The following is a 15,041-nucleotide window of genomic DNA, read 5'->3' as shown; positions in this document are numbered from 1 at the left end:
CTTCTCCTTCTCCCTGCTCGTGCTTTCTCTCACTATCTCTGTCTCTCTCTCATATAAATAATAAAGAAAAATCTTTTAAAAAGATAATATTAAAAATAGTATTTATATCTTTAAAAATTAAAAAAAAAACCAAGAGCTTGCCAAATATTAGTAATTATTCTTAAGAGGGAATTGTATAATAAGATGTGAATTCTGTATTTAAGATATTCATTTTTTATAATTCACTTTTATAAATCACAGAATTGGGAGGAGTATTAGATAGAGTTACCTAAATATAGATTTACTTTATTTGTTGGTTTGTTTCCTAGTTAACAACGTAATGCATTTTAGTGATAAAATATTCAAATAATTCAGAAGGTTGAAAAATGAAAGATAAAAAGTCCCTGAGTCTCCTGTCTTCATTCTGCATAGTAGATAAACATGGTTAATTTTTTGTGCATCTTTCCTTGAAATATGTCTATGCATATAAAACTACATATGTGATGTCAAACTTCAATTAGCATTAATTTTCTTGGTAGTTTGCGTATATACTCATAATTGATAGGATCACAAGTTGGCAGTCTTTCTGTAATTCTGTTCTGTGTTCCCTGGATGCAGTTGGAAGCAAGAATAATTTGGCCTATGAGTAGGTAGGTGTTTTAGGAGAAAGTTAAATATAAGGGAATGGGGGGCTATGGAGACAACGAAAAACTACCAAGAACCTAAATGGATGTGTGCAGGGGCCCAAAACTGGAAGGGGGAGGAAGCTAAAAATCACAGGTGTCTGACACTCCATGTATCACTATGGAATTCCATCTCCTTTTCCTGGTGAGAAACAGTTTTCTGATGTGATTTTGATTCCTTTCTTTTTCAGGATCCTGCAAGTAGGCAATGAAGCCTATGTTTTAGGGCTCTCCTCCTTCTACATACCTTCAGTAGGAGCTGCCTGTGTTTGTTTCTTAGAACTGCTTGGCCTCGACAGCCTCAAGCTCAGAGTTGATATGAAAGTGGCCAATATCATTTTGAGCTACAAGTGTAGAAACGAAGATGCTCAGTACAGCTGTATCAGAGAGTCTCTAGGTACAGTACCTTCTCCATCTGGGGTTTGTTTTGTTTAGAGGACAAGGGATGAATAGGTCTAAAGCATCGAATTGTGAGTGGTTGGGGAGGAAATAATTATGTTCCTGCTTCATCCTTTTCCTGCAGAATGTTTGCACTTTATCTCACTTTCTTGGGCCCTTTAATTAGGTTCCAAAATGGCCCTGGGCCACACTCTTCAAACAGAAGAGTTCCTGACCCTTTCTCTTGACCAGTTTTTATTGTTTGTATTTCTTACAGCTGAAAAACTATCTAAACTGGCTGTGGGTGAAAAGGCCACCATAGAGGAATTGCTTATTCTCTTAGAAGAAGGTATATGGAACAGCATTCAGCAGCAGGAAATAAAGAGGTTTGTTGAATTGCAGCCTCATTCTCTTTTCCAACAAGCTTTATTCTTCCAATCTGTATTTGCCTAGTCTTTCTTTCAACACCTCAGATGCTTTTACCAATCCCTTCAGGCCGTCTTATTCAGCCAGCGTATAGCAGACACTCAGTAAATGGACAGTGGGTTTTAATTGCTTCTTGCCATCAGTAAAGGGAGGGTGCAGATAATTATTCACTCTTTAGAGATAGAGTTTCCAAGAGATGGAGAAGAGCTCTGTTTCCTCCACTGCCCTGCTGGTCAGAGAAGTCTCTTAAGTGTTAAATGTTGAAATCATTTAAGAAGATATGGGATTGGGGCACCTGGGTTAAGCCCCGTCCCTTGATTTTGGCTCAGGTCATGATCTCAGGGTCGTGAGATCGAACCCTGAATCAGGCTCTGCGCTGGGCATGGAGCCTGCTTAAGATTCTCTCTCTCTGTCCTCCATTCTCTCTCTCTGTCCTCCATTGCTCTCTCTCTAAGAAAAAGAAAAAAAAAAAGAAGAGGGGGGATATGGATCTCATAAAATTTGATTCTAAGTGAGGTCCTTAATTTTCTCTTGCTAATATATATTAGTTGATAATGAAAGTTGAGGTAACCATCTATCCGCAAAAACCCCTCTACTTACACATTTATGCCATCTTTCCTCTATGCTATGCCACCTGGGGTGACCTAGCCAGCCCAGACCCTAGGAATGTACCATTCTCTTGTACCTGCTATCAGTGACTCTGTTCTCAACAGTTTCCGGCTATGAACAGGAACAAGTACTTCCCCCTGGCTGAGGAAGCCCAAGCACCTGTCTGGGCTCTGATACTCTAAAGTGAATCATGCAAAACAATTAAGCACTCAGGAAATTTCTTGAGTGACTACTCAATTCTCCTAAGGATGGTATATAGCTAGTATAATCTGTCTATGGATAAATACTTGGTTAATAAAAGGAATGCATTCTGCCAGTATGCTAAGAAAGCTTTTATGCATTGTGGATGCAAGAGCCCTCTTTTTTCTTTATTTTCCAAAGCAGCCTAATAAACATTTGGTATTTGTTGAAAGGTTTTTTTAGAGAATATGCTGCAGTTAAATTTGTTTACTTTTTACTAATTTTCCATTTAAACTAAAGCTATATTTTAACAATTTTTTTTTTCTCTACTGCCCCAACGTCCAATTACAGGTTATCTAGTGAATCTAGCAGCCAGTGGGCATTAGCAGTACAGTTCTGCAGGCTTCACAATGTGAAACTGAGCATGTCTTATCTCAGAGAATGTGCCAAAGCAAACGATTGGTTACAGTTCATTATTCACAGCCAACTCCATAACTATCACCCGGAGGAGGTAAGCCACCATTTGTTGCCATTCAAGCAGAGGATATTGGAAGACTTCTGGGAGGACAAATAGTATTCTTTCTGTTGTGTAGACCTAGGCTTTTGTTTTCTATGATACTACTGTTTTTACTAAGATTTCAGTGGGTTGGCATCAGACAGGATTAGTCATTAGTACTAAAAAGCTGAAGGAAGAGTTTTTGTGACTCCAGACTAAATATTTAAATTCACTCCAAAGCAACAAATAACTTTGTAAAATGACATGGTCACTTCCCCCACACACAGTTCAGGGTGAGAAAGAACAATTTTGCCTCTGCTTTTCTCTAACATTTTTCAGCTCCAGATGAAATTGGTCTTTATCATCTAATATGTTTTCTAGGTGAAATCTCTTCTTCAGTATTTCAGTCCTGTCCTTCAAGACCACTTAAGACTGGCTTTTGAGAACTTGACCTCAGAGTCTAACTCCAGAATGGACAGTGATCAAGTGTGCAGCAGGGCCCCCCCGGAACTCCAGAGAAACCAAGAAGAGATGGCTGATTTTTTTGAGGTTCTGCTCCGGTGCTCAGAGGAGCCAAACTCCTGGTGCTGGCTCCTAGCTGAAGGAGTGAGACAACAGGCCCCTATCCTTAGTGTCCTGGCCTCATGCCTCCAGGTGAGCATAAGGAGAAGCCTAAAGTAAGGACCCAGAGAGCAACAGAAACCATGGAAAGGGACAGGGAAGCCTGATAATCAGAGAGGAAGTGGGGTGATGATGACAGTGAGGCTCTGCCATGTTTTCAAGGTCACTAACTTCTGCGCTTTTCCAGCTTAGGCTCTGGGCTATCTAGTACACTTCTTTTACCTTAATATTCAGTAACTTAAGTGGTCCAAGCCTTGGTTCCTGGTTGGCAGTCATAGAGAAAGGACACGGCCTCTTGAGCAGAGAAATGGGATGTTCTGGACAGTACCTTGATCAGCATTTCTGTGGAAGCCAGTCTTGTTTTCTTATACTTAGTACTTCTACAACTTCCATAAATACCCACTCAGTCTCTTGGTCTTTTGATAGGTTATACTCTACAGAACAGTTTACAATAGTCCCTTGGTTGTTCATTAGAGTTTATGCCATGTTTGGAGGCTTTTCAAGCTAGTTTAACCAATTTATTGAGGTGACTTGTTCTAAACAGGAAATCTCCACCCATGTTTGTAGCATTGCGGGGAGCCCCCAACTTCCCGTGTCAGGTAATCCAGACACAAATGTTATTTTGAAAAGTTTTTATCCTGTGGTAGGATGCCAGTACTATTCCTTGTCTCTGTGTTTGGATCATCACGTCGGTGGAGGACAGTGTTGCAGCTGAAGCAACAGAACACATTCAGGGCTCAATGGAAGAACACATGTGGGACCTGCAAGACCTCTCAGTCATCTGGAGAACGTTATTAACAAAGCGGAAGAGCAAAACTCTCATCAGAGGTTTCCAACTTTTCTTTAAGGTAGTGATAGTCACTTCATGTCATTCCTGTGTCTATAAGGGTTACTTCAGAATATCCCCGTTGACTTTTTCAATTGTTTTTATCTCTGTTTTTTTGACCGACAACAAATAATGATAACAGAACTACCATTTATTTAGCAAAGAGCTTTATATATATTATTTTCATCAGTTCTCACAATAGTCCTATAGAAAGATAATATTATATGAGGACGTTATGAAGTGGTAGTATCCTCATTTTAGAGTAATAAACTCAGGCTCACAGAATTTAAGTAGCATGCCCAGGATCTCAAAGTACTTTAGTAAGTAGTGTGTTTATAGTTCAGATCTATACTTTCTCATTCCAAAAACTCCTGTCTTCTGACTGAAAAGCTCCCACCGAAATGATAGAAATGCCACAGACAGCAGTAGGTCGGCAGCTCAGCGGAGCCCATTTTCCAGAAGTGTACGTAGAGGTACCCTAGCACCATCTAGTGGAATGTCTCCAGCTCTTGTGCAGTGGACCAAGTACAGAACAGACAGAAAACAGACTGTTTAGTAGGTGTACCTGGCCTGAATCTTTTTTCTAAAAGGTAAAAGAAATATAAATTTAACCTTTCTTTTTAACAGATATGATTTAATTCTATGAAACTGTTACTAGTAGTACTTATGTCCTTAACCTTCTCTTATATTGTCATTTTTCATTGAGAAAATACTATTGATTGACTTCACAATTTTGTAATTTCATCCAAACTCTTCCTCAAAGGATTCCCCACTACTGTTGATGATGGAGATGTATGAACTGTGTATGTTCTTCAAGAATTATAAGGAAGCTGAAGCTAAACTTCTGGAGTTTCAAACGAGCTTTGAAACTGTAAGTTGGAACCCTACTGCTCTTTGTCACTGATCTGAAATTGGTTGAAGTGGCCTGTTATCTGCTAGTAGTCAGGCTATGACAGCAGGCGAGTAGCTGATATGTGGCATAATTCAAACCAACTCATTTGTACTGTTCCAGAGGTGGGGAGGCAGGACAGGAGTTACAGTGGCCTTGCCTACAGCACCTCAGTTGCCAGCCATGACAGAGAATTTTCATCTAATGTGCTAATTCTGATCAGTGTCCTGAGCTGCAGCCAAGCTCAGTGGGAAAGGGATTAACAGGACCTGCTATGGATGCTCAAGAGGAGTGTGGTGGTTCATGGGCCACATTTTGCCACTCTAAGATAACTCCAACAGCATTGAATGTGAAGGGTGTTTAGTACTGCGTTATTCACTGTGACCGATAGTAATAGATTTTTTCATCAACAGTCCTCATGGTCCCTGTCCAAATGATACTGAGCCGTGTGGTCAATTTCAGGCTGTACCTACCTATTTAGTGCTTGTTTCAGGCCTATTTATCATGTGGAGCTAATTAACCCTATGGAAGAAAAGAGAAAGTCATAAGGAAGGAAAAAAAATGTGCCTTAGTCCTGCTTGGGGTTTTAGCACTTTTGCTTTCTCTACCCCACAAGAACTCTGTGATAAATGAGACAAAACTATATACTGGTTCTACCCAACAAACATATCCCAGTGGAACCTCAGTATAGGCTTTTGCTCTCAATTAGTAACCATAATGAAGGTTTAAAAAAGTTATATTATTTGAAAATATTGAATCAGTTATTCAAATATGCCTGAGGTTCCAAAATCACAGCAAATAGGAACGTTAATTTCCTTAGTTTGTCACTCTCCATGGTTGGGGCTATACCAGATATCTTTTCTTTCTTTTCTTTTGAGTTGTTACTGTTTTTTGGAACAAAATACACATACCATTTACCATTTTGTGTACAGTTCAGTGGTATTAAATACATTCCCATTGTTGCGTGACCATTACCACCATCCATCCCCCTCACCCTTTTCACGTTGTAAAACCAAAACTCTATACCCATTAAACAAGAACTCCCCATTCTCCTTTATTCCCAGCCCCTGGCAATCACAATTCTACTTTTTTGTCTTTATGATTTGGCTACTTTAATTACCTCATATAAGAGGAATCATACAATATTTGTCTTTTTATGAATGGTTTATTTCACTTAGCATGATCTCAAATTTCATCCATGTAGAATGCAGAATTTCCTTCCTTTTAAATGCTGAATAAAATTCCATTGTATGTTGGGGAAAAACAGAGCTTTTCCCCTAAGGTCAGGAACACAGCAGGGATGTCCACTCTCCTCACTGTTGTTCAACATAGAACTAGAAGCCCTGGCCTCAGCAGTCAGACAACAAAAAGAAATAAAATTTTGGCATTCAAATCGGCCAAGAAGTCAAACTCTGACTTTTCGCAGATGACATGATACTCTATGTGAAAAACCCAAAAGACTCCACCCCAAAATTGCTAGAACTCATATAGGAATTCAGCAAAATATCAGGATATAAAATCAATGCACAGAAATAAGTGTGTTGCATTTTTATACACTAACAATGAGACAGAAGAAAGAGAAATTAAGGAGTCAATCCCATTTACAATTGCACCAAAAACTGTAAGATATCTGGGAATAAATCTAACCAAAGAGGGAGAGGATCTATACTCTGAAAACTATAGAACACTCATGAAAGAAATTGAGGAAGACACAAAGAAATGGAAAAACATTCCATGCTCATGAATGGGAAGAACAAATATTGTTAAAATGCTTATGCTACCTAGAGTAATCTATACGTTCAGTGCAATCCCTAGCAAAACACCATCAGCATTTTTCACAGAGCTGGAACAAATAATCCTAAAATTTGTATGGAACCGGAAAAGACCCTGAATGGCGAAAGAAATGTTGAAAAAGAAAACCAAAGCTGGTGGTATCACAATTCCGACTTCAAGCTCTATTACAAAGCTGTGATCATCAAGACAGTATGGTACTGGCACAAAAACAGACACACAGATCAGTGGAACAGAATAGAGAACCCAGGAATGGACCCTCAACTCTATGGTCAACTATTCTTCGACAAAGCAGGAAAGAATATCCAGTGGTATAAAAGACAGTCTCTTCAACAAATGGTGTTGGGAAAATTGGACAGCTGCATGGAGAAGAATGAAACTGGACCATTTCCTTACACCATACACAAAAGTAGATTCAAAATGGATGAAAGACCTAAATGTGAGACAGGAATCTATCAAAATCCTAGAGAACACAGGCAGCAAGCCTCTTCGACCTCGGCTGCAGTAATTTCTTGCTAGACATGTTTCCAAAGGCAAGGGAAACAAAGGCAAAAATAAACTATTGGGACTTCATCAAGATAAAAAACTTTTGCATAGCAAAGGAAACAGTTGACAAAACAAAAGGCAACCTACAGAATGGGAGAAGATATTTGCAAATGTCTTAATCAGATGAAGGGCTAGTATCCAAAATCTATAAAGAACTTATCAGACTCAACACCCAAAGAATAATCCAATCAAGAAATGGGCAGAAGACATGAACAGACATTTCTGCAAAGAAGACATCCAAATGGCCAACAGACACGTGAAAGAGTGCTCTACATCATTTGGCATCAGGAAAATCCAAATCAAAACCTCAATGAGATACCACCTCACACCAGTCAGAGTGGCTAAAATGAACAAGTCAGGAAATGACAGATGTTAGGATGAAGAGAGGGGAACCCTCTTACACTGTTGGTGGGAATGCAAGCTGGTGCAGCCACTCTGGAAAACAGTATGGAGGTTGCTCAGAAGATTGAAAATAGAGCTACCGTACAACCCAACGATTACACTACTGGGTATTTACCCCAAAGATACAAATGTAATGACCCTAAGGGGCATGTGCACCCCAATGTTTATAGCAGCAATGTCCACAGTAGCCAAACTATGGAAAGAGTGCAGATGTCCATCGACAGATGAATGGATAAAGAAGATGTGGTATATATATTCAATGGAATACTACTCAGCCATCAAAGATGGAATCTTGCCATTTGCAGTCATGTGGTTGGAACTAGAGAGTATTATACTAAGCAAAATAAGTCAATCAGAGAAAGACAATTATCATATGATCTCACTCATATTAAGCAAAAGAGAGGATCATAGGGGAAGAGAGGAAAAAATAAAGCAAGATGAAACCAGAGAGGGAGACAAACCATAAGAGACTCTTAATCATAGGAAAGAACCTGAGGGTTGCTGGACGGGAGGTGGGCAGATGGACGGAGTAACTGGGTGATGGGCATTAAGGAGGGCCACATGAGGTAATGAGCACTGGGTATTTGATGAGTCACTGACCTCTACCTCTGAAATTAATATTATATTATATGTTAATTAATTGAATTTAAATAAAAATTAAAAAGAAAAAATGAGGATAACTTTTCCTCCTGGGAGGGAGATTGTAGGGATGTGATGTCATCCAGGAGGGGTAATCTAAGCTTCTAGTAGAGTTCCATTTCTCCACCTTGTATATTCAGCATCAAAATTGTTTTTATTTTTCCTTAAACAGTGTAGATATATTTTACGCATGCTTTTGCATATATGATCTTTTCCACAATAAAAATAACTTTTAAAATGAAAAAAACATTCATTTTATGTATATGCCACATTTTGCTATCCATTCCTGTGTCCATGAATATTTGGGTAACTTCCACATTTTAATTGTGCTGTGAACATGGTATACAAATAATCTCTTAGAGATCCTGCTTTCAGTTCTTTTGGGTATTCCTCCCAGAAGTGGGATTGCTGGATGATATGGTGACTCTATCTTTAATATCTTGAGGAACTGTCATACTGCTTTCTGTAGTGGCCTTACCATTTTACATTGCCACAACAGTATACAAGCTTCCAGTCTCTCCACATCCTCTTCAACACTTGTCTTGTTTTTAAGTAAGCTCTACACCCAATGTGGAGGCCCCAAGATCAAGAGTTGCATGCTCTACCGACTCAGCCAGCCAGGCACCCCATTGTTTTCTGTTTTTCTGATAGTAGTTATCCTAATGGGTATGAGGTAGTGTCTCATAGTAGTTTTGATTTGCGTTTTCCTAATGATTAATGATGTTGAGCATCTTCTCATGCTTATTGGCCATTTGTATATCATCTTTGAAGAAATGTCTATTTAAGTCCTTTGCCCATTTTTGAACCTTGTTGTTTGTTGTTTTTAGGAATTTTGTATATTATTGAAGTAATCCCATTGACATATTAATCATATATAATTTGCACATAATCTCTCCCATTCTTTGGGCTGCCTTTTTACTGATGATAGTGTCTTTAGATGCATAATTTTTTTAAGTGTTCATGAAGTTCAATTTGCCAATTTTTTCCCTTGTTACTTGTGCTTTTGGTGTCCTATCCAAGAAGTTATTGCCAGATCTAGTGTTGTGAAGCTTTTGTCCTGTGTTTTCTTCTAAGAGTTTTTATTGTGTTAGGTCTCATATTTAGGTTCTTAGCCGATTTTGAGTTAATTTTTGTATGTGTTAGGTAAGGGTCCAGCTTCATTCTTTTGCATGTGGAAATTCAGTTTTCCCGGCACCATTTGTTGAAAATATTGTCCTTTCCTCATTGAATAGTCTTGGCACCCTTGTCAAAAATCATTAGACCATATATGTGAGGGTGTATTTTGGACTTTCTGTTCTACTCTCTTAGTCTTTATGTCTCTATGCCAATAGTACACTGTTTGATTACTACAGCTTTGTAGTAAGTTTTGAAATCAGGGAACATGAGTTTTTCTTTTTCAAGATTATTTTGGCTATTGAGGGTCCCTTAAGATCCCAAATGGTTTTAGGATGGGTTTTTCTATTTCTGTAAAAATACATCATTGGGATTTTGATAGGGATTGCGTTGAATTCAAAGATCACTTTGGATAGTATTGTTTTAACAACATTAAGGCTATCAACCCATGAAATTGGAAGTTGCATTTATTATTGTCTTTAATTTCAGTATTTTATAGTTTTTACTGTACAAGTCTTTTACTTCTTTGGTTAATTCCTAAGTAATTTATTCTTTTTGATGCTTTTAGAAATGGAATTGTTTCCTTTATGGATTGTTCAGTGTTTGTGTATAGAAATGCAACTGATTTTTGTGTGTTGACTCTCTGTCTTGCTACTTTGCTGAATTCATTTATTGAATGTGTGTGTGTGTGTGTGTGTGTGTGTGTGTGTGTGTGTGTGTGTAATCATTAGGGTTTTCTACATATAGGATCATATCATCTGCAGAAATAATTTTCTTTCTTTTCCAAACTGGGTGCTCCTTTTTTTTTTTTCCCCCCTTGCCTAAAGGCCCTGGCTAGAACTTTCAATACTGTGTGGAATAGAAGTGTTGAAAACAGACATCCTTGCCTTCTTCCTGATCTTAGAAGAATGGTTTCAGTCCTTCACCATTGAGTAAAATGTTCACTCTGGCTTTTATTATGTAGGATAGTTTCTTTCTATTCCCAATTTGTTGAGTTTTTTTTTTTAACCTTGAAATAGTATTGAATTTTGTCAAATACTTTTTTTTACATCAATTGAAATTATCATGTGAGGTTTCTTTCTTACATTCTGTTGATGTGATATATATGTTGATTGATTTTTTTTTTTTTTGTAGTACCATCCTTGCATCCCAGGGAATAAATCACATTTGATAATGGTGAATAATCCTTTTAATATGCTGCTGAATTCAGTTTGCCAGTATTTTGTTGAGGATTTTTACATCAGTGTTCATAAGAGATACTGGTCTATAGTTTTCTTATAGTGTCTTCATCTCTTTAGTATCCAGATTATGCTGGTTTCATAAAATGAGTTTGGAGGAGTTCCCTCCTCTTCAGTAATTTGGGAAAGTTTGAGAAAGGTTGGTCATAGTTCTTCTTTAAATGTTTTTAGAATTCACCACTGAAGCCATCCTGTCTAGAGCTTTTCTTTGTGGGGAGATTTTTAATTTCTGAGTCAATCTCCTTACTAGCTATAGGTCTATTAACATTATTTGTGATTTAGTCTTGGTAGGTTTTACGTTTCTAGGAATTTGCCCATTTCATAAGTTACCCACTTTTTGGCATGCAGTTGTTCATAGTACTCTCTTATAATCCCTTTTATTTCTGTGGAATGGGTAGTAATGGCCCCACGTTCATTTCTGATTTTAGTAATTTGAGACCTCTCTCTCTGTAAAAACATGTTTAATTTGCATGATTTTGTGAATTTTCTGTTTTCCTTTTGATAATGATGACTTCTAATTTTATTCCATTGTAGTCAGAGGAAATACTTTGTATATCTGTCTTTTAAAATCTATTGAAACTTATGGCTTAACATATAGTCTCTCCTGGAAAATATCTCATGTGCACTTGCGAAGAATGTGTTTTCTATTGTTCTTGGGTAGAACATTCTTTATATGTCTGTTAATCCATACAGTTTATTGTATTAGGGCCTCTATTTTCTTTTTTTTTTTTAATTTTTTTTATTGTTATGTTAATCACCATATATTACATCATTAGTTTTTGGTGCAGTGTTCCATGATTCATTGTTTGTTCATAACACCCAGTGCTCCATGCAGAACGTGCCCTCCTCAATACCCATCACCAGGCTAACCCATCCCCCCACCCCCCTCCCCTCTAGAACCCTCAGTTTGTTTTTCAGAGTCCATCATCTCTCATGGTTCGTCTCCCCCTCTGACATACTCCCCTTTTCTTCCTCTCCTGTTATCTTCTTCTTTTTCTTTTTTCTTAAAATATGTTGCGTTATTTGTTTCAGAAGTACAGAACTGTAATTCAACAGTCTTGCACAATTCACAGCGCTCACCGTAGCACATACCCTCCCCAATGTCTATCACCCAGCCACCCCATCCCTCCCACCCCCGACCACTCCAGTAACACTCAGTTTCTTTCCTGAGATTAAGAATTCCTCATATCAGTGAGGTCATGTGATACATGTCTTTCTCTGATTGACTTATTTCACTCAGCATAACACCCTCCAGTTCCATCCACGTCGTTGCAAGTGGCAAGATCTCATTCCTTTTGATGGCTGCATAATATTCCATTGTGTATATATACCCCATCTTCTTTATCCATTCATCTGTCGATGGGCATCTTGGCTCTTTCCACAGTTTGGCTATGGTGGACATTGCTGCTATAAACATTGGGGTACACGTACCCCTTCGGGTCCCTACATTTGTATCTTTGCGGTAAATACCCAGTAGTGCAATTGCTGGATCGAACGGTAGCTCTAATTTCAACTGTTTGAGGAACCTCCATACTGTTTTCCAGAGGGGTTGCACCAGCTTGCATTCCCACCAACAGTGTAGGAGGGTTCCCCTTTCTCCACATCCCCGCCAACATCTGTCGTTCCCTGACTTGTTAATTTTAGCCATTCTGACGGGTGTGAGGTGGTATCTCATTGAGGTTTTGATTTGGATCTCCCTGATGCCGAGCGATGTTGAGCACTTTTGCATGTGTCTGTTGGCCATTTGGATGTCTTCTTTGGAGAAATGTCTGTTCATGTCTTCTGCCCATTTCTTGATTGGATTATTTGTTCTTTGGGTGTTGAGTTTGGTAAGTTCTTTATAGATTTTGGATACTAGCCCTTTATCTGATATGTCATTTGCAAATATTTTCTCCCATTCTGTCGGTTGTCTTTTGGTTTTGTGGACTGTTTCTTTTGCTGTGCAAAAGCTTTTTATCTTGATGAAATCCCAATAGTTCATTTTTGCCCTGGCTTCCTGTGCCTTTGGCGATGTTTCTAGGAAGAAGTTGCTGCGGCTAAGGTCGAAAAGGTTGCTACCTGTGTTCTCCTTTAGGATTTTGATGGACTCCTGTCTCACGTTTAGGTCTTTCAACCATTTGGAGTCTATTTTTGTGTGTGGTGTAAGGAAATGGTCCAGTTTCATTCTTCTGCATGTGGCTGTCCAATTTTCCCAACACCATTTGTTGAAGAGACTGTCTCTTTTCCATTGGACATTCTTTCCTGCTTTGTCAAAGATAAGTTGACCATAGAGTTGAGGGTCCATTTCTGGGCTCTCGATTCTGTTCCATTGATCGATGTGTCTGTTTTTGTGCCAGTACCATACTGTCTTGATGATGACAGCTTTGTAATAGAGCTGGAAGTCCGGAATTGTGATGCCGCCAGCTTTGCTTTTCTTTTTCAGTATTCCTCTGGCTATTCTGGGTCTCTTCTGGTTCCATATAAATTTTAGGATTATTTGTTCCATTTCTTTGAAAAAAGTGGATGGTATTTTGATGGGGATTGCATTGAATGTGTAGATTGCTCTAGGTAGCATTGACATCTTCACAATGTTGATTCTCCCAATCCATGAGCATGGAACGTTTTTCCATTTCTTTGTGTCTTCTTCAATTTCTTTCATGAGTATTTTATAGTTTTCTGAGTACAGATCCTTTGCCTCTTTGGTTAGATTTATTCCTAGGTATCTAATGGTTTTGGGTGCAATTGTAAATGGGATCGACTCCTTGATTTGTCTCTCTTCTGTCTTGTTGTTGGTGTTTAGGAATGCCATTGATTTCTGTGCATCCTGCTACTTTACTGAATTCCTGTATGAGTTCTAGCAGTTTTGGGGTGGAGTCTTTTGGGTTTTCCACATACAATATCATATCATCTGCAAAGAGTGAGAGTTTGACTTCCTCTTTGCCGATTTGGATGCCTTTGATTTCTTTCTGTTGTCTGATTGCTGTGGCTAGGACTTCTAATACTATGTTGAATAGCAGTGGTGAGAGTGGACATCCCTGCCGCATTCCTGACCTTAGGGGAAAAGCTCTCAGCCTTTCCCCATTGAGAATGATATTCGCTGTAGGTTTTTCATAGATGGCTTTTATGATATTGAGGTATGTACCCTCTATCCCTATACTCTGAAGAGTTTTGATCAAGAAAGGATGCTGTACTTTGTCAAATGCTTTTTCTGCATCTATTGAGAGGGCCTCTATTTTCTTATCTCTGTCTCATTTTATCCATTATTGTGAGTGAGGTATTGAAGTCTTCAGCTGTTATTGTAGAACTTTCTATTTCTCCCTTCAATTCCATCAGCTTTTGCTTTTGATCACTTGTCATTAAGTATGTAAATGTTTATAATTGCTATATTTTCTTGCTGTGTTGAACATTTTATTAGTATCTAATCTCCTTTGTCTCTTACAAGAGACAAAGTTTAATGTTTATTTTGTCTGATACTATTATAGCCACCCTTGCTTTTCTTTGTTTGTTACTATTTGCATGGAGTACTTTTTTCCATCCTTCCACTTTCAACCTGTTTATGTCTTTGGATCTCAAGTGAGTCTCTTGTAGACAGCACATAGTTGGATCATGTGTTTTTGTCTATTCTGCTAATCTCGGTCTTTTAATTGGAGAGCTTAATCCATTTACATTTGAAGTAATTACTGACCAGGAAGAACTTGCTTCTGCCATTGTGCTATTGGTTTTCTTTATGCCTTGTAGCTTCTTTATTTCTCATTTCCCACATTACTGTTTTCTTTTGTGTTGATTTTTTGTAGTGAAATGTTTAAATTCCTTTCTCATTTCATTTTGTGCTTATCCTATAGCTGTTTTATTTTTGGTTACCATGAATTTATGCCAGCTTAACTTCAATAACATAGGAAAAGTGCTCCTTTGCAGCTCTGACCTCACACCTTTTAGTTGTTGATGTCACCAGATTACATCTTTATACCTTATGTGCCCCAAAACATAAATAATTCCTTTCAGGGCATTAATCTCTTAAATTAGGAAGAAAACAAGATTTGGAGTTACAAACTAGTTACAGCAATACCAGCTTTTATACTAATAATTGTTCTTTTTTCTTTATATGCATTAGTCTCTTAAATCACATGGAAAACAGAAACCCACTGCTACAGTAATACTGGCTTTTTTTTTTTAAGATTTTATTTATTTGTTTGACAGAGAGAGAGACAGCGAGAGAGGGAACACAAGCAGGGGGAACGGGGGAGGG

The 15,041-nt window shown here is 38.2% G+C and overlaps 1 protein-coding gene across 3 annotated transcripts in view; it reads left to right on the top strand.

Annotated features, from left to right (window-relative positions):
- The window catches only part of SPG11 (SPG11 vesicle trafficking associated, spatacsin), an 82,091-nt gene that overhangs the window by 44,994 nt on the left and 22,056 nt on the right, over window positions 1-15,041 (top strand). For all 3 annotated transcript variants that reach the window (XR_003515691.1, XM_027570146.2, XM_027570147.1), the window contains exons 22-27: window positions 854-1,059; window positions 1,318-1,426; window positions 2,607-2,766; window positions 3,133-3,405; window positions 4,020-4,220; window positions 4,962-5,069. Coding sequence is in view for 2 of the 3 variants with exons in the window: in XM_027570146.2 (XP_027425947.1) it covers window positions 854-1,059; window positions 1,318-1,426; window positions 2,607-2,766; window positions 3,133-3,405; window positions 4,020-4,220; window positions 4,962-5,069 (1,057 nt within the window). In the remaining variant the exon portion in view is untranslated. The remainder of the gene's footprint in view (window positions 1-853; window positions 1,060-1,317; window positions 1,427-2,606; window positions 2,767-3,132; window positions 3,406-4,019; window positions 4,221-4,961; window positions 5,070-15,041) is intronic.

Source organism: Zalophus californianus, chromosome 6, assembly GCF_009762305.2.
Source record: "Zalophus californianus isolate mZalCal1 chromosome 6, mZalCal1.pri.v2, whole genome shotgun sequence".
In the NCBI taxonomy this organism is placed as follows: domain Eukaryota; kingdom Metazoa; phylum Chordata; class Mammalia; order Carnivora; family Otariidae; genus Zalophus; species Zalophus californianus.
Note: the sequence above shows the minus strand (reverse complement) of the source record. Positions and strands in the feature narration are given on the sequence as shown.